Source organism: Manis pentadactyla, chromosome 3, assembly GCF_030020395.1.
Source record: "Manis pentadactyla isolate mManPen7 chromosome 3, mManPen7.hap1, whole genome shotgun sequence".
NCBI classification, from domain to species: domain Eukaryota; kingdom Metazoa; phylum Chordata; class Mammalia; order Pholidota; family Manidae; genus Manis; species Manis pentadactyla.
In genome coordinates, this window is record NC_080021.1 from 212,351,162 (window position 1) to 212,377,524 (window position 26,363).

Below are 26,363 nucleotides of genomic sequence, written 5' to 3' on the forward strand. Positions count from 1 at the left end.
GCTTTCAAGACAGCTTTACACCAACTAATGGTTAGCACAAGTAGCTTTGTCTTAATATATCACAAATTATTAGTGATGGAGCTTTCATAACCAATATGAATACAGTCTTCTCACATATGCCACTGACCCAATCCTGTCCTTGGGTCCAGGGCAGCTTAAAAATCACTTTTTTGCTGGACCTCCTAACCAAACCCTCCTACAGTGATATCTGAAACAATCTAGGCAGCCATCAAATATGCACGCATGCAGGAAGCAATTTTCACTAAGGATTAAGCTTCTATCACCAGGGGATGATTTAATGTCCCACCTGAAATTTTCTGGGATCCTTTTCTTCGTTTCACTGCCTTTAGCAAGATTTCTTTCATGGTGACCTTTGTGTTATCCACCTGAATAAGGGAGAATCCATGAGCAGCATTTCTGTAGGAAAAGACAAATATTAAATGATCAACAACATTCAGTCAGAGGGATAGAATTGAAGTCTTCACTGTGTTTGAGAAAGTTTTAGTAAGTGTACACTGAAGTGCCATTTATTTAAAAATAGGTTAGGTAAACCTACTTCTAATGACAGAGAGAGAAAGAATGCACACATGAGTAAGTAAGCAAGGAAAGCATTCTGGTATGAACAGTTCCAAGTGAAAGAAAAGTCAGAATTAAGGAAAGTTTTCCTAATTTCTCTTCAACTCAATCTAATTGGTCCATATGGGTCTAGTACTCTAGTTCCTAGTGTTGGCTCCCAAGCCAAATCCTGCAGCAAGGACTGACAAACCATAAACTTGGCTTGTGTCAGTAGATGTCACTGCAGACAGATATCGCTATCATATTAAAGCTCAGGGAGCCCTGGAGGACAAATGTCATGTGTGGGTGGAGAAGAGGGGGGTAATGAGATAGCCCAAAGCAATTCAGAATAAGGAAAAGAGAGGCCCTTCCTAACAGGCCAGTAAAAATATATCCAATTTTTAAATACACATATACACATTTTTAACTATATAGTCTATGTACACTTCAGTAAGATTGTTTTAATCTACCTAGTCCTAGAAGATCAAAATATTAGCTTAAGTATCAATAATTACAAGACAAACACTATCATCGCTTATATGCTTCTACCCATCAAACTTGGGGGTGGGGTTCACTTAACTAGGAAAAAACTGGTAAGGAACAAGTACCCCCAAAACAGCCCATCCCTGGATAAGCATAACTTTACTACAACTGTTAATTGCAATTACAAGTATCCCAAATCCTACTCACTGTGCTTGGGCACTGGAACAAAACAGGCCAATTCCAAGCAGCTCATGTAACAAATGGGACCCAAGTTTCCAACTATGGAACATGGGAATTACCACAAGGAGTTTGGTCACATTCCCATTTCCCCACAAGAATCTCAAAGGGAAACATAGCCAAAAAACATGGCAGAACTTCATACTGACAAGAAATCTGAAAGAAAAGCCAAACCCCAAGCTAAGCAATGGAAAAGCTTCCCAATGGCAAGACAGGCTGGGAAAGGGGCCTCAAACCCAGCTTGGACCCAACCAGGTGGCTGGCTTTCCACAGGAGCTGAGAGCTGACCTCAAAACCAAGGACCCAATTTGCTACCCTAATACAAAGACATCTCCACACCCCTCCTCTCCATACGGGCTTGCTGTTTAATCCTTGACATTCCATTTGTTAAAAAGCAAAAGCCGACGCTGGTCTAGCCAGCACGATCATCCATTTTAACTTGGTCAAGTTCTTGCTATCGAACAGCAGGCCTGAGAACTGTCAAGCTAATTTTACTGAACACTCTGTTACTGAATCATGCCTGAGCCCCAGCCATTCTTTACCTCAGAAACTGGACCCCATCCCAGAACAATCTTTAGAAGTTTATTTTACTGATCAAAGCAAAATAAGAAATAGCTCTTTTTTTAAAACTATATTTAGGAAGTGATGCAGTAAGTGATACTTTGGCAAGAGTACTGAAATGTAAAGTGCCTGTGCATTTATAAACTTGGGGGTATTTGCTCTGGCTCTAGGCCAGCGTGTGTTTGGAACAAATGCCAATCATCCACGTTCAGACTTGTCTTCCCCTGCTTTCTCCTCGGAAGTCAGTATGCGCTCCATCTGTGACAATATGTTGGGCGATGGATGGATAGGGCCTAAAAGGGAACACAAGTTCTCGGGTACTCACAAACCAGTGCTGGGTTAGATCTCACGAACTTACAGCCACCTGGATTCCACTTGAACTATTTTATTTTAGATTTGAGTCTGCTTATAAATTGCTTACATTCTCTCCTAATCGGCTGCTGGCTGACAGCATTATTTCAAACCAATATGTTTATCTTTCTAGCAAAGGCATTCTAAAAGCTCAAAAGGAGGCCTTGTGTTTGGACTAACTTCCATAAATTAAAAGTGTCCTTTTAAAAGATTTCTTGAACAGAGGAAAATCCCTGGTCTGTATTTTTCTGTCATTTTACCAAAACGTACCTGGGTGAGAAGGTTAAAGCAAGCAGAGGAAATCCCTGGCACTTATCATCCACAGGCATTACTGATAAATTGTGTGGTGGAGGAATAAAGGATTACCTTCTGTATTTTTTCATTACACTTTTCTTTTGTTACAGAATACATAAATCCATTGTGGCACAATGTAATATGTATCACCATGCTACACCTGCGGACGCTTCCGAGCGGCTGCCATGTCTGTGCAGTCAAGAATGATAAGTGAACCACCCGTGAATGTTAACGATAGTGATCATTCTGAGGTAACTCGGCTCTCCATCTTCCTTTACGGCCTCCGTGCTGAAGCCAGGGTAGCAAGGTTCATGAGGGGAAAATGAAAACAACGGGGAAGGGAAGGGCCGTGCTTGGTGCTGGAATGTGCCTTCCTAAGGGTGAGGTTTCTTACTCTGGGGTTCCATGTCAGTAAGAGCGTGCACGTTAAAAGGACGAGGAGGCTGGGACCCAGGTACGGCACTCAACCAGACCTCGTGGAAGTGTCCTCAGGTCAGTCTCACCCTCCACTCACTTTCCTCCCTCCAGGTGAATGCCAACTTTGGATCTTGTTCCAAGTCTGCAGCACTTAAGGGGGTAAAATATTTCTAAAACACCGGAGTACAGAATATAAGTGCTTCTCAGAACACATCGAGGTACAACTGCTAAGAGATACTCCCATTTAATAAATGGATATGGAGACTTGCTACCACAATTTTCAGCTTGACTTCCAAACATGCTGAGTTTTATGCCTCATTTCTTTATATCTTGGATTTTTTATGGGCTTTCTAAAAAGCCTATTGAAATACATCTTTTAAAGCTCCTTTTATTTAACGCTGGGCATTGGTCTGAGATTGAGAAGACAGTGACCTCAGGGGAAATGCTAGCGGCAGGTAGGTAGGGTGCTAGTCCTACCCCCTTTCCTTGTGGCATTGCATTCTAGTGAGAGTTATGACCTGTGCTGAGGGTGACAAGCCCTCAGACAGACAGGGGGATGGATGGACGGACAGACAGATGGGCTCCTAATGCAAACTCTACATGCAGAAACTGCTCTTTCTCCTGCTCCCCTCATGAATACACAGCTTGCTTTCCAGTCAGGCAGGGCACCCCAGGGGCAGTGAGCAGAAGCAGCTGACCTTCCACAGCTACGTGGGCCGCCTGTGCTGGGTCTAGGATAAGTGCCACTTTTCGGAGCTGACTAAATGCTGCCAGGAGTGCTTCAGTCAAATCAAAGTTAGGTCCTGTCAAATCTCCTAACCACTGAAAAACATACGGGCATTTTAAAAAGAGATTACTCACTTGAGGAATTCAGCTCTGTCCCAGTGCAAAGCCACTCAGTTAGCAGAGGAAAGTTTTTATACCAACACTGCTAACACAATCAGTATTTCTCTGAGTATTAAACTAGAAGTGATAGGGACAGAGAGGAAGCTAGGACCCAGGTCTTCATCTAAAGCTTAGATTCTAAAGGGGAAAGAGCTAGAACCAGAATCTAAGTTGGAAGGCAGTACATTGGAGAGGAAAACACATGGTCTGGGAATTAAATACCCCTTAGGTCAAATCGTAGTTCCACGGCTACCCAAAATGTTGCCTTAACATGTGGGAACCTCAGCTGCAACCATGAAACAAGGAGCCCACTACCCTACAGAATTGTCAGGAGAAAAAAACAAACAACGAATGTCAAGTACCTGGCACTAAGGCTTGCAAACAGTAAAAGGAGTTTACAAATACTACTTATGCTCCCTTTGTCCCAAGTCATCACCCCCAGAAAAGAGGCCCCATTCATCCCCTGCCCCTCATGCCCTCAAGCAGAGATTGCTTATTTGGGACAGTGGACCCAACCCTCAATGTTTACAATTGGTAACACAGGGCCATTATAATGTGCAATTTGCCGAGCATGGTGGCAACATTTAGGGACACTGCCAGTGAGCAACCTCTGGCCCAGGTATCAAAACCCCCTGAGGCCCAAAGGAGAGCACCCTAGGCTCCATTTACAAAGATTTCTTTTTTGAGAGAGTAAACCAGAGAAGTAGGTATGTTCTCCCTCAGCTTAACTCACCTGCTTTGGAAGGGAACACCAGAAGTCAAAATTCATGGCAGTGTTGAGGAAAAATTCAATGAGACTTTTTAAGAGCTTTTGATCTGCCCGATATAAAACGTTATTACTCAACAATTAGAAAAAAGTAGCAGCAACTATTACCTGCTGAATATTTACTATGTGCCAGGTATTATGTTAGGCTTTTAAAATCTGTCTTTACTCATTCAGTCCTAAGATAGGTACTATTATTACACCCATTTTACAGAAACTGTGGCTGGAGGCATTGAGAAATTTACCTGAGGTCCCTCACCTACTGAAGATCCTATTTTGGATTCAGAAATCCACAATGTGATCCTTAACTGAAGTTGCACAGTCCAGGGGGAAAGACAGGGAAGCAGAGTGATAGTTCCTTGTGACAAGCACAAGATGGAGGCAGCTCAGAGTGCTGTCAAAACACAGCGGCACTTACCTCAGCAGGGCAGGGGCCAGGGGGTCGGAGAAGCTTCTTAGTGGAGATGTCTCAAAACCTAGTCACCCTTTAGCTCTGTATCTAAGAAAGATGGTGCCAACCAGATGGCAGAAGAGCAGAGTAATCTGAGGGACAGTGTGCTTTGGGTACATGACATAATCTCTCTAACTTCCAGTTTCCTCATCTATTAAACGAGGATAATTCTTAGATTTTAAGATTGTTGAAAGGGCTAACATAATACCTGTCATATGATAAATGCTTAATAAGCAAGAGTTAATATAATAACTATGGGCTTTTCTTTGTATGTACAAAGAAGTGATATGTAATGATGAGACAATGACAATAGTCAACATTTACTGAGCACATACTTTAATTTAATCTTTCCAGAAAGGAAAGGTGCTGTTATGAGTCCCATTTGATAACAGAGGAAATTGAGGTTTGGCAAGGTGAGGACAGTTGTATGGAGTCACACAGCTAATAAGTAGAGAAGCCAGGACTTGAGCCCACATCAGTCAGGCTCCAAAGACTGAGTGAGTTTGAAACATCTTAATACCCCAGAAGGGAGTCTTGGGGACTTTGGGGAAGAAGAGACTTCCAGAGAGCACATCGTCCAGATAGGAACCACTGATCAATCTGTGGAAAGGTTTCACTGTTCACTGTAACAAACTCAGTTTGATTACAAATGTTTCAGCTCTTGGTCTAACCATATGACATCCACAATCCCTTTTTAAAAGCCCTTAGAGAATGTCTTGATTTCTTGAGCCAGTCTCAGTTTGTGGAAGTGGGAAAAGGCTGCCCAGAGTAGCACTCAAGTCTCCTGTCCTGACCGGTTCATAATGGTGATGAAGACACACTCCTCTAGTTCCCAACCTGCTCCCGAATTCCATGCATGTTCATTCTCTAGCACTTCGAGGTAGAAAATGAAAATATATGAACAAGAGAGGGCCTTGTAATAACTGCAGCATGCCTGCTTTTTAAAGCAAGTCCTCTGGGTCTTACTTTATCCATAAAGAGAGTTTTACACTAGTGTGAATGCCACATTTTGTTTTCCTTGCACTGACAAAAAATATTTTTAAGATCAAAGTGTATTGTGTGACTATGTGATGTTTGACATTGGACAAAACACTCTTTTTCAAAACAGACATTTTCCAAAAACATAACTCGCTAGACTAATGGGCAGTGAGAAACCAAAATGACTGCCCTCCGCCTTCTCCTTGTGTATCTTTGCCAGAGTCCTTGGGACTTGCCAAATCCGGTCATGCCTGCTTAGCTTGCTCGACTGATTGTGCCAGAAAAGAAAATAAGACACAGATGTATTTGAGCTCTTTGAGATGCCAGTAAGAGAGACAGCTAATGGCTTCATTTCGACCCTCCCCTTCCAGCTGGGCACAGGTGGGGGATAATGAGGTCCCTCTCCCTAATCAAACTCAATTATTTACTACTCTACATAACCACAAAGACATTCACATTCAGTTCAGAATATAAAACACGCCATGGGCTACTTCCAACCACTGCCACTGGGTATTTATAACAAACTCAAGTGGCTAACAGTTTGCCTTGGCAGGAGTTTAAGTGTGTAAAGTTTTGCAGACTGTTTCTGTTCAAATATGTCCTGCTGAAATGGGGTCCCAGGCGGGGTTCCATAACTGTCAGGTCAGTGAACTGCATAATATCTGAGAATGTATTCACCATGCAGTGCAGACAGGATCTGGAAATCAAATGCTTCATCCTATCGCAATCTTCTGAGAAGCGTCACCATTTTTTCAACAACAAGACTGACATTGTATTAATAAACATTACAAGTCACTAGCCTGACATGTACATACCAGCAGCTGACAGACTCCAACATAAGCAGGAGGGGAGAACAGAGGAAATCAAAATGAGACATAGTAACTAAACATGGCCAAAGTGGGTGGATCATGAAACAAATCACGTTAAATTCAGAAATGTGAATCCTAAACTTTTAAGATATATAGCAACTAAGGCAACAATCTGGTATAATTTCTGGATTCCAAAGTAAGTTGATGGCTATCTAAAATGCGTGCTTTTATTGTAGGAACAAAGCATCTCCTGGCACAATTTCAACACAGACATTCCAGTAAGCAAAACACACATATTTAGCTAGTCTGACCTTTAAATTCTTAGAAGTATATAATTAATGCTTTCCATCTTTATTACTTGCTCCAATATTTCTGTCACTTTAAACAGACACAAAGAAAAATCTTTTCTTCTCTCTAGACAGTAGCTGTTGCCAAAAAGGAAATAAAGTCAGATTTACAAATACAAAATTAAACAGGCTGCATATGTTACATTTCCATACATGAGGACAATCTGGACAATGAAAATGTTTGCTAATACAACAGAATGAAAAGAAACAACACACAGTTGGTCCTCTATGACTCAAGCAAACAATAAATAACTGCGATAATTTATACCCGTATTATCAGGCCTTGTTAAGAATGGAGGCATCTTTTTTTTATTCCTTTTCCTATTTTAGCTCTGCCCTGTATTACCAATCCATATGACCTTGGGTGAGTAACTGTCCCTGATCTTCAGCTGATATATTATAAAAATGAATTTCTAATAAGGAATAAATGAGGGAATGAAGGACTAAACAGAGACACCAAACTGAGTGAGTGTGCACAAATGCTCCTCATTTCTTTTCCTTTCCCCTCTGCTCCAGCCCACAAAGCAGTATCGCATAGGAGTAGGAGAGGCTTCAAACTAATGATATCCTTTCATGAAGGTCTGGTCACTTGGGGTGTACTATGGAGATCTCATCCAGAAAAGGTATACTAAAACTACCAACCCTCTTGAAAAGGCCTCACATAGGAAAAAGCAATGAATCTAGGACATGCCTCTTAAAAAAGCAGCTAACTCTTCCCTTTATGCAGAGGAGAAGCCACAGCAGTCTCTGGGAGGCTTCTGGGCCACATTACCCAAGGCAGCCCAACTTCTGGTATAAGACCCTCCACTGACTATCCAATGGTTGCTCTCCCAGACAGCAAAATCCTAATGGGATTCTATTTGCTCTGCTCTGCAGCTCTTGGTTAGGATAGTTTCTTTCCCATGTTCACCTGATGAATCAAACATCTTAAATAAAACACACATATAGGAGGGCTTTTAGTTATTCTTACTTCTGATCGAGGGACATTCTTTCCTTTTTTATTGGTTTGAGTTTTCTCCCCTTAAAGCCCTTCCTCCGCACTCCAGACCAGAATCCCTGTGTGAAATGTATTACACATAATGTAATGACACTGTCACAAATGCTTTTCTCATTACCTTTTTTGCTCAACTCAGTTTCACAAATTCTGATTGATTTAGCCCCGTGCTGGGGGATGGGAGGAGACAAAGCAGGTCTACTCAAAGATCTCATTCTCCCTTGCCCTACTACATCTAAAGGCCCAGAAGGCCTTGGCTCGGTCACTGCTGGCAAGGAGCACTTCTCCAGATGCTGGGAGCCAGTTGACATTCAGCTCTTTATCTAGATCTAGTTTTGGGAGTGAACCAGAACCTTCTCCTATCTCTCTGCCCCCTACTCCTCCCCTCCCACACTCCTGATATCCAAACAACTTCAATGCTTAGGCTCAAAGCAGCTAGCAGTCAGCAATTTTAGGACTCCTGTTTATATATACATTTGCTCTGTCCAAAATCAATCAAGGACAATGGATATCTTAGAAATCCACTTGCCCATCTGGTAGACAGTTTCCATTAGCAGGCTCCTAATTTGCAAGTTGTTAGAGTAATCCATTCTTCTTCACTAAACAACTCTATTTCCAGGGGTTTCCTGGGGCCTAGCGACCCAGCAGGAGAAGGCTGGTCTAGCCCTGACTCAGAGGAACATCAAAAGGCATCTAGCTCCAAGTTCTTTTTCATAGAACACTTTTTTACTGAGGGATTCATTTAAGTTAACTAGGTCCTCTTTTTAAATGTGAATAATAATGTTAAGTTAATATAAGTCATTATCTTTGCATGACAGAACAAAGTAAAATTTAAAATTTTACTTTGTATGAAGAGACACAGCTCTATTTTCTAATTTTCCTATAATGGACATGTATTAATTACATAACAACCCAAAGAAAGGTTAAACCCCATACACACCTTGGTGTGAATTATTCAGGCTAATAAATCTGAAATAACAAAAATGGCAACTATATGATACTTTCTGTTTACCAGGGTCTGATCTAACCTTTTCATAGCAGCATTTTCTACCTGAGGATCAAGGGGCCCCAGTCAACAGATGAATTCACAGAATTGAAAAACTCTGTTTCTTAGTTCAGTGAAAAGCATACACAGATATATCATAGACATATAATATATATTTAGTTCATTGAAAATCACATATATACATACACATACATATGCACACATGTTTATCATATACATATGATCTATATTTAGTTCAATAAAATAATGTATGTAATTCTCATGGAAAGCAAAATTATATATATACTGATGTATATATAGTGACTTATGTAAGTGAGAGATAGCTAGACAGAGGTAGAGATAAAGATGCAGGCTACTCCTGGTCTTTCATGGGTTCCCCATTCTGAAACCAGCTGGCGGAGCCCTGAGTTACTGAAGAAATACCCAGGAGAACCACCTGACCCTCCTCAGACAGATCTGAGTAAGAAATAAACCTACAGGGATAAGTGTGGGTCGACAAACCTAGTTCACGCCCATTCATTCCTGTATTGTCTATGGCTACTTTCATGCTACTATGGCACAGAAGAATTACAGACTACAGGGCCCACAGTCTAAAATATTTACTGTCTGGTCCTCCACAAAGCAAGTTTGTCAACCTGTGGGATAAGATGGTGAGAGCTGGGCAGGGTGGTAGTGATGGTGGTGGTTGTAGGGGTGGGGGGTGTCCCAGAAGTTAGAGTTATTTGACATCACTAATAGACTGATAATGGCCAAACAGTACCAATGCAAGCCACCTGTAAAAATAGTTTGCTGAAAAGAGCAGTGATGGGGGAAACAGGCACAAGGCTCTCTATAGAATAGGCTGATGATCTCTGAAGAATTCACGTGCTGGAGCACCCAAACCACACTGTGCACAGGAATCAATCAGGCAGAGAGACCACCTATGTCAACTGGTATAGATCAAGTGACAACAGCAGAAAGTAAAGTGACCAATCATCCTGGTTCACCTGGGACTGAGGCGGGTGCTCTTGGATGTAGGACTTTCAATTTTGAAACAGGGAAGTTCTGAGCAAACTGGAACAAATTGGTCAACCTAGCAGAAACATTCTTTATTTTTCCAGTAAAGAACACATAAAATTGGGATTTGGAGGAGGGATGCACTATAATTCAATTGGCCCATTGAAATAATGGACTAGTAGTTAAAAATACATTGTTTTAAAAAGATAAATAATAATATGGTAATCGATGTTTCATATGAAAATCAAAAGACTCAAGTTGACAAGTAAAACATTTAACACCCATTAAACCCAACATCAGTGATTTAATTTCAGCAAAACATCATCTGTTGCATTGAAGTTGTTAATTTGTATTTTATTAATGTTATAGTTTATTTGCATTTAATTTGTAATTTTGTTTGGGTTGCATAAAGACATGGAATTTATAGCTAGAATTTTACATTTGTATGTATTTAAGTAACATTATAATAAAACTAATTTGGGTAAACATTGAGGCTTCAGGAGAATCAATTTTTCTTTAAAAGATGTCTGTATATCGCAAGAAAATTCCTCCCAACAATGTCATGAAGCAGTTATTATTACTCTCATTTTACAGATGAAGAAACTGGGACTACAGTTAAAAAGGAAGCCACTAGTAAAGCTGGAATTTGAACCCTGGTTTGCCTATGTTCAAAGTCCATGCTGCCTCATTTGGAGAAGAAAAGGATAGTATTATTTGCAAGAACATGGACGGAGCTGGAGGACATTATGCTCAGTGAAATAAGCCAGGCGGAGAAAGACAAGTACCAAATAATTTCCCTCATTTGTGGAGTATAACAACGAAGCAAAACTGAAGGAACAAGATAGCAGCAGACTCAGAGACTCTAAGAAGGAACTAGTGGTTACCAAAGGGAAGGGGGGTGGGGAGGGAGGGAGAAGGGGATTGAGGGGTATTATGTTTAGTACACATGGTGTGAGGGATCACAGGGAGAACAGTGTAGCACAGAGAAGGCAAATAGTGAATCTGTGGCATCTTAGTACACTGATGGACAGTGACTGCATTGGGGTATGGGTGGGGACTTGATAATATGCGTAAATGTAGTAATCACATTGTTTTTCATGTGAAAACTTCATAAGAGTGTATAACAATGATACCTTAATAAAAAATTTAAAAAAAAGAAAAGAAAAGAAAAGGATGGTATATTGGAGCCTTTTGGTTGGGTGGTGTGAGGGCCTTTGAAAGCCAGAAGGCAACCTGGGGCTTTGTGGTATTCAAAAGACAGAAACACGGCTGTAAAAGAGGTAAAGTGGGCTCATAAAGTGAGGTGGACAGAAAGCTTCGCTGAAGGCCCTGCCAGTGGCCCACAGACACCTGAAGATTCTTTCCTTCCTTCTCTGTGAAGCCCTCTGCTGGGTGGTAAGCATACAGAGATAAGTAAGACTGCCCTACCTGTCTTCAAGAAGATTATGGTCTTGTTACTATCTCGAAGGATGTCTGCCCAGGAGAGGACTAATTTGAAAGTTGCAGATCTCCAACATCCACCTCTGCTTGTGTTCAGCAAGCTATTCCAATTCAGTCTTTCCAGTCCAGATGAGCAATGTCTACCCAAACCTTGCCCCTCCCCTGCTAGAAAACAAAGTAAGGGAAGAAAAATGAACATGCAGCAAAGAGATCTATTTAGTTACCCATTCAAGAAATGGGTATGTGCATACCTACGAGAGTAATGGAGATATGCTTGGTGTGGTGGGGTAGAAATGATCCACCTCTTGCCCTTAAAAGATTTTTATTAATAATAACAATAACTGCAGCAAACACTTAGACAATGCTTACATAAGCAAGGCACTGTTCTAAGTGTTTTACTTACAGTAACACATCCAATTCTCACAATGGCTCTAAGAGGTAGGTACTATTATTACCCTATTTAAACGAACATAGAAAAGTTAACTAATCATCCAAGAACACACACACTACTAAGGGTAATGTCAGGAGCGATATCCAAGCAGTCTGGGTCCAGGGGCCACCATGCTCTTACCTAATACACTAGTGTATTAGTAGTGTATGTAGTAGTGGCTGAATGACTAGACCAACACTTGATTCTCCTACCCAAATCCAACCCTCCGAAGGATGTTAAAAAGAGCATGGATTTTGAAGTCAAGCATGGAGTCAAATCCAGGCTTTAGAGCAATATTTCTTATCCTCAGTTTTCATGTCTTAAAAATGGTCATAATAAACAACGGGCTATTTTCAGATTAAGTGAAATAACATATACATATGTGTTAGTAAATACTATATATTAATTTACTCCCTACTGTCAAATCTAGCTCCCCGTTCCTGGTTCAGGTCATTGTATTCCCAGCCACTCCTGCTGATTCTCCACTGGGAGAGACATGAAAGGAGGAAGTGGGAGATAAAGGGAAGGAGTTTTACTTATGTTACTAGGACTTCACTCTAAAACATGGGACATATCCCTAGACACTCCTCAAGTCTGCCATGTCCGGCATTTTCAGAAGATTCTCTAACTTAGAATTCAGACCAGAAAGGTGAATGGGAGGTTGCTGAACCAAGAAAACACACACAGGGAAAGTGGCCAGTAATCTGTACTATATTATGAGACAACCAAGAGAAAGAGAAACAGGAAATTCATTGACACTTTTGTTCTGAATGCTCACATATAAAGATTCTATTTTACCTCGTGTTTTCAGAAACACTCCAGACATGTTGAATAAACTCTCTTGAACTTTAAAACAGAAAAGAACTGACTAGGGTGTGTGTGTGTTTGGGAGTGCAGGGATAGGTATAATTCAGGCAAAAAAAAAAAAAGATGAGTATTAAGTTTAAGGCAGTTGCTGCTACTCTCTGCCTGCGCCCCCACATCCTCCCATTCTCCAGAAGCAGGGGTTCATAGTGAGACACTATGTCATCTTAGATGCTTCTCTGGGGAAGGTTCGTCTGTCCAATCCCTAACTTCAGTCTATTGAAAATCACTGATTTAAAAGCTCTTGTTTTAAAAACGCCTTTCAGTTCAAAAGACTGTTATGATCATGTTAATATTTATGTAGTAAAGATTATATACTACTGAGAACAATTCTTCTAGTCACTTATTAATAAACAATAAGAATGCAAGGTGATGATTGAAATGCTCCTGTATTTTTCAGTAAAAAGAAAAAACTTCGAATGACACTTTGTCATGGTAAGACTCAAAAGACGGTTTCAGGAATTCTACTGGTACCATTATAAATTGATACATCTTTCAGAAGACTACATGTCAATACAAAGTGAGAGTCTAAAGATGTTTCTGCTCTGACCAATAATCCTCCTCACAGGAAATCATCCTAAGGAAGTTCTTCAACAGAAATTAATGGGACATAGGCAAGAACGATCACTATAAAATCACTTATTAAAAAACAAAACAAGAAAACAATCTAAACACCCTGTGACAGGCTTCCAATGCATCCGCTATATTGCTCACCACATTTTAATGATTTGTTTGACAACTGTCTCCCCACTAGATAGTAAGCTTCATGAGCAGAGGGACTGTCTCTGGCTACATCCTTGGCACAAAATAAATGTAGATTGTAGGAATTAAGAACACATATCAAAATATATGTAACATAACCTTAAGTAAAATAACACAATATGTGTGCTAGAAACTGTGTAATACATATACATGTGGAAATGATTATACAAAAAATGAAAAGTTATTAGGATGGAGGAATCATTGGATAACATTTAAATTACTTTAATTGTTCTTTAAAGTTGTTGTTTTAGTGCCTCTGAAATGTAAAAAGAAGGAAAATACTTACTGTTTTATGCACCACTGGACTAAATAGTAGGAATGAAATGGCAATGAAAAAAGCTTGAGGAGCCCCCTTCAACTGCCCCCAGGCACTCAGGTATTCTTTTTTTGCTCAAAGATAGAAAGACCCAAAATACTCAGATATCATGGGTAACATGAACCTATTTTTAGTAAAATCTGAAACAAAGGCAGTATGTTTTAAAGAGGCAAGAGGAAAAGACCTCTAAAGCAATCCCCCCGTTGGATAGTGAATTTGCTGGTTACTGACAGCAGGGGGTGCCAAAGGGATCACTATTGTTCCCAGGAGATGGAGAGGAGAGGGGCTGTGGGGAACTCAAAGAAGCAAACACTGTGTTAGAAAACCTGGCAGGTTTTCCCCTAACAAGTGGGACCTGTGATAAAACTTGGAGTCAACAAATCACAGTAGTATTAACAATACTGGTGACTCTGTCATGAACAGTCATGAACAGAAATCATACATTATGTCCCAGCACATTACAGTTGTTGCATATTTCTCAAATATTTATACTCGTCACTAATTTGAAATGAGAGACTTCAGGAGGTACTATTAGACCTACTGACAGATCTTGTTATTCAATGTATTAATAAAGCTGTACATATTATATTATCATAAGTTTAATAATTTGATAACAGTTTAAATATAACAGAAATCTTCTGTACTCCAGTGAGTTTTATTTTCTGCATTTACAAACACTTTTCTGAGAAGGGCTTTTATAGGCTTTAGCATTCTAACAAAAGCTCAGTCTAAAGGAAGGCAACCAAGAGGAAAATAATTTAATCTGAAAAGAGCTGGAGAAAAAAGAATTTTACGTCACTAAAGAGAAGTGGTTGTGATGTATGTTTTCACAGAGACTGAATTCCTTGACAAGAAAGAGGGAAACCCAGAATTTTTGCTTCACAGGCTCCAAAGTGCCCCAGTATGTCCAGAGGCCTGGTTCACAGATACGACGTTCAAATATCTACTTAATACAATTTGCTACTGCAAAGCAGTCTGTATTTAGTCTAGAAGAGACATGAAATGCAATGAAAACATTGTCCCCAACATCTCTCTCTGGAAGTAGTCATTAATAAGGACTCTCCAGATACCAACGATCAGTCATTTGATGAACAAAACCAAAATTAAATTTAAAATACTGAAAGAGACAGATATGAGAAACTGAGATAAGTAACAGAGTCGATACTCACATTCGAACAAAAAGCGACTCTTTGGATGTCAGACCAGGAGATGAATACTTTTCAACCAGGGCTAAAGTACTGAAGCCGAATTTATGAATGGGCTCGTTGGAATCCAGTGGAGGGAAATCTGTGTCAACTTCCCCATCATCCTCAGCAATATGCAGGCAGTAGGCACTGACATTGTCACTGAAAGGAAAACGAAAAAGGTGAGTGAATACAAGGTGAGGGAGGGACAAAGAGACCAGAGGCTACGGTGCACAGCCAACAAACTGAGGCACGCTGTTCTGTGCCCCAAAGCCTGGTGATACAGTTACATCCCCCAGAACCTACTTCATTTGATAAAGAGAAAAGGTGGCAATGCAAAGGGGGAGAACAATGTGAAATGAAGGCCTTTATACTACTTTATTCTTCCAGCAAATACTTACTGAGCACCTACTGTAGGTAAGACACAGAACTTAACCCCTCAGATCAAAGATGAGATTTAGTATCAGCCCTCAAGGAAGTTTACGTAGAGGGGAAGAAAATAACCACTAGTACAATATAAATGTAAATAAAATATGTATCATAAAAGAGATACAGATAAAACTATAAAAGAGGAAAAGTTCTTGGGGGAAATCAGAGGCCTTTCATTTATGGTCAGGATTAAGAAAATTTCTGCCTTTATTTAGCTTAGGAGAAGAACTCAAGGTAATTAAGACAATCCCTACAGTTCTCCTTTCTCTGAAGAATATCACTCACTTGACAGGATTGGATTCCAAACACCAAGGATACTTAACAGAGTAAAAGCCAATGACCTGATTTATCCTAACGCAGGGTAGGCCCTCTCAATTACTTCTGGACTTTCCTCACTTTCCTACAAAGTTTAGTCAGCACTCCCAAATTCCAGCCTTGTCCATTTTAGAATCAATACAAATCTCCTTCTCCTCCTTCGGGGGAAAAAAATCAATTTGCTGAAAAAGGGTGGGAAACTACACCAACATAAAGACAATTTAAAACTGAAATCAACTTGAACACTGCAAAATACCATGCTCCAAAGGCAAGACTGCAAATCTGCTAGCATTCAGAAACACGAGCAAAATAGTTCATGAGGCAAGATTCTAAACGGTGCAGCTTAAATTTGGAGTTTTAATTATATGATTGATGCTTAAATTAATTAATTGCAAAGTGTATGCTAATTGTTTAATTGGTTGCTTGATCTATATAGATCATTTTTTGACTTAAATGAGTTGATTTACAAAGTTTATTGATTGGATGTGACAATGAATTATTTCACTGACTACCTGATTTGCAATTTTCCCAATTAATTCACAAATCTTTAGCTGCAACTCTGCTTATTGAGAGTGAGCCTACTTCAGGTGATCTATACTCAGTCTGTCATGACTAAGAGATATTTATTATATAAAACAGGTAATAAGGACAGATTAAAATTAATGGGAACTGTAAATTTGCTAAATGGATGGATAACAAGAAAGTAAGCTTGCTATGTTTGTCACTATACATTTCATGTATTTGCAATACTGTTAAGAAATTTAAAATTCATCTCTGAATAGTATGAGAAACTTATAGATCTTTATAAGAGGTTACTAATTTAAACACAAAACACTTGTAGAAGCAGAAGAAAGCCCTTTTTATGAGGAAAATGTCATCATGTAGTAGCTATCAGATTTCTGTCAAGAAAGACTTGAGTTCGAACCTAAGCCCCAGTGCTCATGGGCTGTTCTTTCAGAGAATAAGCTTCAGCTCCTTGAGTTTCAGTTTCTACTTCTATGAAAAGGTATAGCCTCCTAACTCAGAGGTAGTTGTGAAGATTAGATGAGATAATATAAGTAATGCCTACCATATAACAGAGTTAAAAAAAATAAATGGTATTCTACTATAAAGAAGTCAGATGGAAAATAACTTCTAAAGTTATGTCAATTCTTAAAGATACATTGTGGATGCATATTAAAGCAACAAAGCAACAATGAAACTGAGAGATGTGTTCTATGTGTACACATCTGTACCTGCAGCTAGCATGTCCACTGCGCTCCAGCCTTGGGGCCACGGAGCCTCCAGGGTTTTATGAACACGGCAGACGCTGATGAAGCAAGCAATGGACAGCACACATTATTTATTGCTGTGTAAATCATCCTGAGGAATGTCTGTGATTCCCCAGCACCACAGAGGTTTCAAGGGCAAATAATAAGCCAATTGATCAAAGCAGAAAGCCAAACACTGCTATCAGAAGGATTCTGGTTTGACTGTCATGATGCCTCCACATCCCCTCAAAACAAACTCAACAAATGTCACAGGCTAAAATGCCAGAGCGAAAAGACTGACTGCCAGGTGCTATTACTCTCCCCAGTTCTTAAATACAAAGTGTAAAATCATTTATTCATTCAAAAAAACATTTACAAAGCACCTATGCTGTGCTATAGCCTGTCCTGAGCACTGGGAATGCAGCAAGAAAAAGAATGAGTGACTTACCTCACACTATACAAGACAAATGGAATTCTTTCCTGGGTCATCAGTAACGTTTAGCAGCAAACAGTACTCAGTCCCTTCAACTCCTTAGTTGAACATTTGAGGGGAAAATGACTAAAATTCCACATTTTGTGCATGGGCATATTGGTTCCTTTTTTTGTTTAAAAAAGAATCACTAATAAAAAAAAGCTACTGTGGTATTCTGACTTCTCAAAACACTTCAGGACTCCACATTAGTATTAGTACAACAACCATTAGTACCATTAGTAACATTTATTGAGTGTTAAGTGCCAGACACTGTGCAAAGCAGTTTAGACACACAAGCTCACTGAATCTGCACAGAAACTCTGTGAGTCACTTATTATTTCTATTTTCCACACAGAAAACTGAGGTTCAACAAGGTTAAGTGGTTTGCTCAAGATTAAACAGCATGCAAGTGATAGAGTTGAAATTCAAACCCAGGCAGTCAAGAGCCCTCACTCTTGCCCGCACCTATCCCTTTGCCAAAGCCATGGTGTGTCAAGCCTTCCTAAGGCCTTTGGGAACCCACATTCCTATGGAAATGCTAGATACTTTGAAAAAGAGGAGGAAACCATAGCACGTTACATATTTTTAAAAAAAGAGAACAGAAGCTTAGATTTATTTCAACCTACTTGCTTTTACATATGAGGAACAGGTGCCTAGAAAAAAGAATAACATGCCCATAATCACCCAGTTAAGCTGTGGCAAAGTCTGTTCTAGAGAACTCGTGGTCTCTTTATTTGTGTTCCATTACTCTTTGATCAAATCAGAAACTATGGCATTACAAAGTGGGGAGAAAAAAGAGGGACAGCTATAGTCCCTGACTCAAAAATTTGCCACATGTAGACATCTGGAGCTTACAGAACAATGAAAACATGGGTGCCTCCATATGATAGTTCAATAGAATGAAGAGGGGTTTTGTAGTTAGATCTGGTTTTAATGCTAACTCAACCACTAACTACCAGCTGTGTGGCCAAATCTCTTTGAGCAACCCCACTTTCTTACCCATAAAACGCTTAACCCATAAAATCAAAGTGATTCTCCTCCATAGTCTTACAAACTTGGTTAATATTTCTGCACGTAACTTATCATATTGCTCTCTTCTTATTTACACATCTATGTTCTTCTAAAGCACAGGGATAGTATTGTCTCTGCACTCTCAGTGAAGAGCAGAATGTCTGGCATTCAGAAGGTACTTAACCAGTATTTGTTGAATGAATAAATATATGAATGTGTAGACTGAATCACTCTACCCATGGAAAAAAACAGAAAGGGTATTATTAATAATGTGTGTGTGAATGAGAAGAGAATAATAAGCTTTCTCTTTTCTTTTTCTCGCTAGTCACACTGATATCTGTTAACCAAATGGGGCTTTCTAGGCAATGCACGTGTCAGAGATTACAGTTCAAGACAAGGGAAGAAGCAGCCCAGAAAGAGGTGAGGACGAAAGAGACATTTTTACAGTTCATCAAGATATGAGTACTGACATTTTTTAAATGGAGACTGGTACTTTTTTAATAGAGAAAAAAACTCTTAAGAAATTATTACAACTATGTAAAAATGTTCAATTATACATATAAAAAGACTAGAAGAAAAGGTACCAAAAAGGTTCACAAACGTTACATTTACATTTAAGCAATGAACACTTTTTTCTTTCTAAATTTCTATACTTTCTAGATGTCCCATAATGGGTTCATATGACTTTCATTTTCCTTTCTTCATACAGTATTTATTTTTTAGTAAGGGTAACTCATGTTTAATGTAGACAATTTAGAAATACGGAACAGTACAAAGAAGGCTGGGAAATTCCTCACCCCACAACACAGAGAATCACCCATCCTGGAGATTCTGAGCATTGCCTGCCTCATCCATATCCCCTAGATTCCTAAGTGGTCATTTTCTCTACCAAGTTATGGAATTATGGAGGCAATAATCATACCTACTTCGTCAGGGTCTTGTAAGGATTAAATTGCCTAATTCATTGCACAGTACCTGGCATGAAGTCTGGGATATACATATGTGTGTGTGTGTATTTATATATGTGTGTATATATGTATATCAGATTAATATATTTATATTCAGAATATAAATATACAAATAAAAAATGTATACATGTATATATAAAATATCCACAACTTTGATGAGTACAAATAATTGAATTTCACTTACTTATGTTTCATCAAATAAGGCTAAAATTCTTCAACAGAAAAGAGTATTTCATTCAATTGCTCACCAATATTCATTTCATGTTCAAGGCCAATACAGTTTTTATAAAGAGACAAAAGCCTGTTGCCCATATATAGATGGTATTTAATTCATGGAGCATTCCAGGAAGGATCCCAGATTTCTCTTAAACGTGATCTGACATGTTCAATTTACATATTCATAAAAATTCACTCTTATCTTCGGAAAATGCAAAACACCCTTAAGTGTGGTGACCAGATAGTGAATGCTTATTTTTTTTAATGGAAAAATAAAAGAGTGCATGATTTTGAAATGTTCAGAACTGTTATTACTTGGGCTTTGCTATTTATTCTGATGACAGAATCAATATTAAGGAGTATGTCAGGCATTACCAAGAGAAAGAAAGGTCCTGAGGGCTGTGGCTCAGAAGTTCATCTCTTAAATCAGAAAAAAGATTTCTAAGACTGTCAAGATTTCTTCTTTTCCAAAACAAAATCCCCATAACTGAAAAGAAATTGATAAATAACATCATAAGGTCCTCACACAGGAATAGTTACGTATAAATTTTCTGGTAAAGAAGTTCTAGGGAGAAAATGCCCACTAATTTCTAGGTGGAAGCAAGACCTTGATATTGTTCTTTGTGAGCTCCTTTTGGGATAGTTTCTATTTCTGTGACTTCAAATTCATTGATTTTTTTCTTTTGCAGTGTCTAAAATGCTATTAGCTTCATCCAGGGTAGTTTTTGTTTCAGATACTACCTATACTTTTTATCTCTAGATGTTCCATTTGTTTTAAAAAATATATATCCTACTTCTTTCTTCATCATGTCCATGTTTTTCTCTATCAATCTGAAAACAGATCATTTTGTAAGAGATGTTTTAACATCCTTGTTTGTTAATTACATCATTTGTCACATTTATGGGAAATCCTCTTTCATATTGTTCTGAACTAGAGACATTCTAAAAACAAATTCAGTTGGTAGAATCCTAAATTTCAGAAATTCATGAAGTCTATTACCAATTCACCCTGTAAACATTCAGAGGGATCTTTCTGATACACAAATGTGATACTGTCACCCCTCGCCCCACTTAAAAATCTTTCACAATTTTAGAATAAAAACAAAAGAGTCCATTAAAAATGCCTGGCTTCCATAAAGCTTCCCATTATACTTTGCCCTGCTTTTTTACTCAACCTCCTGCCATTCCAGAACATACAACTTAGGCTCTAGTCATGCCAACCATTTGGAGTACCCTGCTCAGATCATAGGTCCCATCACTACTCATACAGGCCTCAGCCCTGAGGCTCCCAGTTCTCAGTCTGTTTAGTCATCTTTTGAGATTTAGTTCAAGCATCCATTCTACTGAGAAGCCTTCCCTAACATCCTTCTCACCCTACTCAACCGAGGCCTCCATTTCCAGGCAGAATTAGAAAAGCCCTTCTCTATGTCCCCACAGCATTCTGGATGTCCATGATTATAAGTTTCAACAGTAATGAAGCTGAAATTGTGCAATCTGGTGTCTCTCATTCATTAGCCTGAATCTTGAAGCCATAAACCATATTTCTATTTGTATCCCCAGTGTCTGGCATAGTGGCTGGGATGATGCAGACAACATGTAAAAACTTGTTGAATGAATGATTACAAGAATAAAAAAGTGAATGGATGTATAGATGGGTGGATGAAAGGAAGAAAGGAGAGAAAATCTCAAATGGCTATAATGTCCCTGGTGCTATCACCATGAGAAGAGCCTTGTTTCTTTGTACAGCATGGTAATTAAGATCAAGGAAAATGGAGTCAGACCTGGGTTTAAATTCTGACTCTGCCAATTGCTAAATAAATGATCTTGGGCAGTTACTTAACTTAATGATCCTCAGTTTCTCCATTGTTATCTATGACTTATGAGGTGTAATAAGGAATAGGATAATAGAGTTAAAGTGCTTAGCATTGCATAGTAGGCACTCTAATATCTACCAGTTCATTATTTAGTAGTGTGATGACTCTTACACTTGGGAAATATTGAAAATAGGCAATCTTTCTGTACAGCTCAATGAACAAAGTGTTTGTAAAAAGTCCTTCCAACCCTTCCTCTAGCACTTAAATAAATGTTTAAGTTAAGGCTGAGAACATCTAACAGTCATTTTTAATGAATAGACATTTGTATACAGTTAGAAACTTGTCTGAGCAGACACTTGGAGAAGGGCCCTGGCACAGCAAAGATGGAGAATTTCAGTCCAGATCTTTGAATCTGAATGTTCCTATATTCTCTCATCCATTTCACAAATTATTTATTGAGCATCTGCTATGTGTTAGGCACCATATTATGGACTGGGGAATACAAACCATTACATGGTCCAGGCTCCAACTCTTATATATCCTACTCCTTATAAGACTTCTTCACTTGAATATCTCTCAAGTAATCTCAACCTTCAATATATCCAAAACCTAACTCTTTATTCACCCCACTCTGAACCTATTTCTTCTCCAGGATACCCCATTTCAGCACCACTATTTACACAGTTTTTCAGTGTCCAGTCTTATGCCTTTATTTCTTTTCATTCATCTACGCTGAAGACTTCAATTAATGTCTCTATGCAAAAGACTCCCAAGTTCACATTTCTAGATCATCTCTCTCTCCTCTCAACTTCAAACATACAAATGTAAATGACTATTTGGAAACTTCTCCTAGATATAGCAAAGGCATGTCAAATTAATAGGTAGTAACACCAAACTCACTCTGCCCTTTCCACTCTTCCATATAGCAACAAACCAACCAACCCCAATCTTCCAATGGACCCTGTCTCTGTGAAGGGCACAATATATTGAGTTGTGCAAGTCAGAAATCTAGGGAGTCATCTTTGATACCTCTTCTCTCCCTCACTTCCCCTACCTAATTCATCCCCAAGTCCTGTGAATTTTGCCTCTTAAATATATTCAGAATTGACTGTCCACATCTCTAAATCTATACTATGGCCCCTGCCCACCTCTCAAGTCTCACCCCACTCTATTTTCTCTTCCCTATTTTGTGCTCCAGCAACACTGACCTTCCTTAGTTCTCGGACAACATGCTCCTCCTGCTACAGCATCACTGCCATGCAGTTCCATTTTGCCAAGAACTTCTCCCTACCAGATGCGTCTGGTATCACTTTCTCAAGAAATTTCTCCCTGACTCCCAGTAGCCAGGCTCTTATAAATGGCACTCCTTTCCTTCACAGCACTTAACCTAGTTGTTAAGCAAACATTTGGTTTAATTATTTGAATTATTTGCCCATTTCCCTCATTAGATTGTGGAATTCGTGAAAGAGAGACCATGTCCGGTTCCACTCACCACTGTATACCCAGCAAAATGCCAGGTACATAGTAAACACTCAATAAATATTTATCAAATGCATGAATGAATACAAATGATAAGTGAAATGAGCCAGCTACAAACTGCTATTACACTTGATAATTTCTTCTTCCCCACCAAACTGTATATTACTTTAGTGCAGTTATCAAATGTCTCTTGTTCTCTTTTACCCTCAATACTGAGGACCTGGAACTCCTTAAATGTTTGCTGAATGAAGGAATGATGAAGGACTTAAGTCTTCAAGACTAAGCAGGATACCAAGAGGAGAACAGCAAGAAAGGCATGTCTGAGTAAGAAAACATGGTATCAGTGTCAAGAAGCTGATAGAGTGTGATGTGTTAGGATGCATGGAAGCATAGGTAGGGGGCAGAATGGGAAGAGCCTCTGAGGCTGTATTATTTAGGTAAATGGTTTTTGATGATGCTCTAAGGAATATAAATTAGAAGCAGCAACCTAGAAATGGAAGGAAGAGTAGATAGAGGTAGGCATGAAGAGAGAAAACAAAGGGACATACAAAGAATTCAAATTGCAAAGTTGTCAGTAACAGATATGTGAGGTCAAACATTCCTATATACTTTCATAAGCCCACAAGGGCATCAGTGTATCATAGGGTCGTACAGTTCTCCGAGTCATCAAGGAAGGTCTAAATTATGCCACTGTTGCTGAACTACTAAAAGTATTAATTGAAGTAGTAGCTGGCTGTAGCTATAGCACTTAGCAGCAAAAGAAATGAACATTTACTGAGCACTTGTCATGTATTTTCTTATTTTATTTTCATAACTACCCTATTGGGAAGTTTCTATACTCATTTTACATACAAGATAACTAGAGTACATGTGGCTGAAGTAATTCATCCAAGACCACCCTGATGGTAAGTGTCGATGCCAGAATTCACACCCAGACTATGGCTTTGGATCCCACACTCTTAACCACTGTGCTATACTCTGACTAAGAAGGCAGGGGAAATGTTCACACATTTTAGAGAGCTTCTGTGAAAATACATATAAAAATAAAAAGAGTTTGACGTTGAATGAGATAAACCTTCAACTACCTACAAAACCCACCAGCTTTCCCAAAGGCTCGAGGCTGCCGAGGTCACACAGAATGATGAAGATGCACAGCGAGGGCCTGGATGCCTACACCTTGCCCAGGAATGCTCTACGGCTGCACTTTCCAACACATGGCGACTGAGCACCTGAAATGTGGCCAGTCTGAACTGAGATGTGTTATCAATAGCAAATAAACACTGGACATTGAAAACTAATGTCAAAAATAGAGAACATTAGATATCTTATTAACAATTTTTGTATCAATTACACTTTGAAATAATACTTTATATACAATGGGTTAACTAAAATATATTGTGAAAATTAATTTCACTAATCTTCTGGAAATTTTAAAAAATGTGGTTCTTAAAAGTTTTTAAATTGCAAATGTGGCTCACATTTTCAGCTTGCATCACACATTTTTCCAGCTTTATTGAGATATAACTGACACGTAACATTGTCTAAGTTTAAGATATACAATGTGTTGATTTGATATATTTACAACAGCAATTACCACCAAGTAGCATAGCTAACACCTCCATCATATCATATAATTATTTTTTGTGGGTTTTTTTGTGGTGAGAACAGATCTACTCTCTTAGCAACTCTTTCAAATATATAATACGGTATTGTGAACTATAAATCGCCATGCTGTGTATTAGATCCCCAGAACTTACTGCTATTCTAACTGGAAGTTTTACTCTTTGAACAAAATCTCTCTCCCCATTTTTACCCAGCCCTTGGTTACCACCATTCTAGTCTCTGCTTCTATGAGCTGGGCTTTTTTAGATTTCATATATAAGTGATATCAGACAGTATTTGTCTTTCTCTGTCTGACCTCACTTAACATAATGCTCTCAAAGTCCATCCATGTTGTCACGACGGAAGGATTTTCTTCTTTATCATGGCTGAATAATATTCCATTGTATGTGTATATATCATGTCTTCTTTATCCATTCATCCATAGACAGACATTCAGTTTGTCTCCATATCTTGGCTATTGTGAATACACTGCAGTGAACATGTTAAAGCAGATAGCTCTTTGACATCCTGTTTTCATTTCCTTTGGCTACAGACCCAGAAGTGGGATTGCTGGATCATATGGTAGTTCTATTTTTAATTTTTTAAGGAACCTCCATGCAGTTTTCCATAATGGCTGTACCAATTTACATTCCTACCAATAGTGCACAAGGGTTCTCCCCTTGTCTCACAACCTCACCAATACTGGTTACATCTTGTCTTTCTGATGATGACCATTCTAACAGGTGTGAGATAACTGCAGTGTATTTATTTTGGACAGCACTGTTCTATAGCCACAAACTTACACTCACTGAGCACTGTAATAATCTCCAACATATATTACTCCAGCTTTCTAAACTATAGCAAAACTCTTTAGGCTTTTAGAAGTTCACCTGTCAGTAGCCTGATAAAGAGCAATAGAAAATAAGAGACCAGTCAATTACATTAAATGTCTAAGGGACAGCTGAAAAGGAGACAAGGAATGCCCAATCTTGTGTACAATGGAATCATAATACATGACTAAAATCTCTGCAAAAAAACTGGGGTTATCCTTGAAAATCCCTTAAATTACTATGAACTAGAGTAAATGTGCTTTTATGTGAAGAACAGTTAGATACCTCCCACCTCAAGTTCATGATATTTTCCTCTCTTTTACAGATGGGTGTCACTCAAAAATACTGTTTCACTCTTGAATCTGATGGAGAATATAAACTGAGGGATGTTTTTCAAAATAGTCTGACACATTAACTGATCTTTGACAAAGGCAACTCAATGGAGAGAGGATAGCCTTTTCAGCTAGGTATCAAAAAAAGAAAGAAAGTGTGTCCCAAAAAAAAAGAGAAAGAAATCTCAACACAGACCAGACATTTTTCATAAAAATTAACTCTAAATGGATCACAGACCTAAATGTAAAGCACAAAAGTACAGAAATTATAGAAGATAACTTAAGAAAAATCTTGGTGACATTGGGTTTGTGAATGACTTTTTAGATACAACCAAAGCATTATTTATGAAAGAAAAAATTGGCAAGTTTGAATTTATTAACATTAAAAATTTGTGTTCTGCAAAAGATGCTGTCAAAAGAATGAAAAGTCATAGATTGGGAGAAAATATTTATGAAACACCTATCTGATAAATATACAAAGAACTCTTAGAAATCAACAATAAGACAACCTACTAATATATA

At 38.7% G+C, this 26,363-nt stretch overlaps 1 protein-coding gene across 9 annotated transcripts in view; it reads right to left on the bottom strand.

Moving 5' to 3' along the window:
• Nucleotides 1-26,363, bottom strand: part of MAPKAP1 (MAPK associated protein 1) — a 232,540-nt gene that overhangs the window by 87,435 nt on the left and 118,742 nt on the right. For all 9 annotated transcript variants that reach the window (XM_057499032.1, XM_057499029.1, XM_057499026.1 and 6 more), the window contains 2 exons: nucleotides 15,109-15,285; nucleotides 308-417 (listed from right to left, as the gene is read on the bottom strand). In XM_057499032.1, coding sequence (XP_057355015.1) covers nucleotides 308-417; nucleotides 15,109-15,285 — 287 coding nt within the window. The remainder of the gene's footprint in view (nucleotides 1-307; nucleotides 418-15,108; nucleotides 15,286-26,363) is intronic.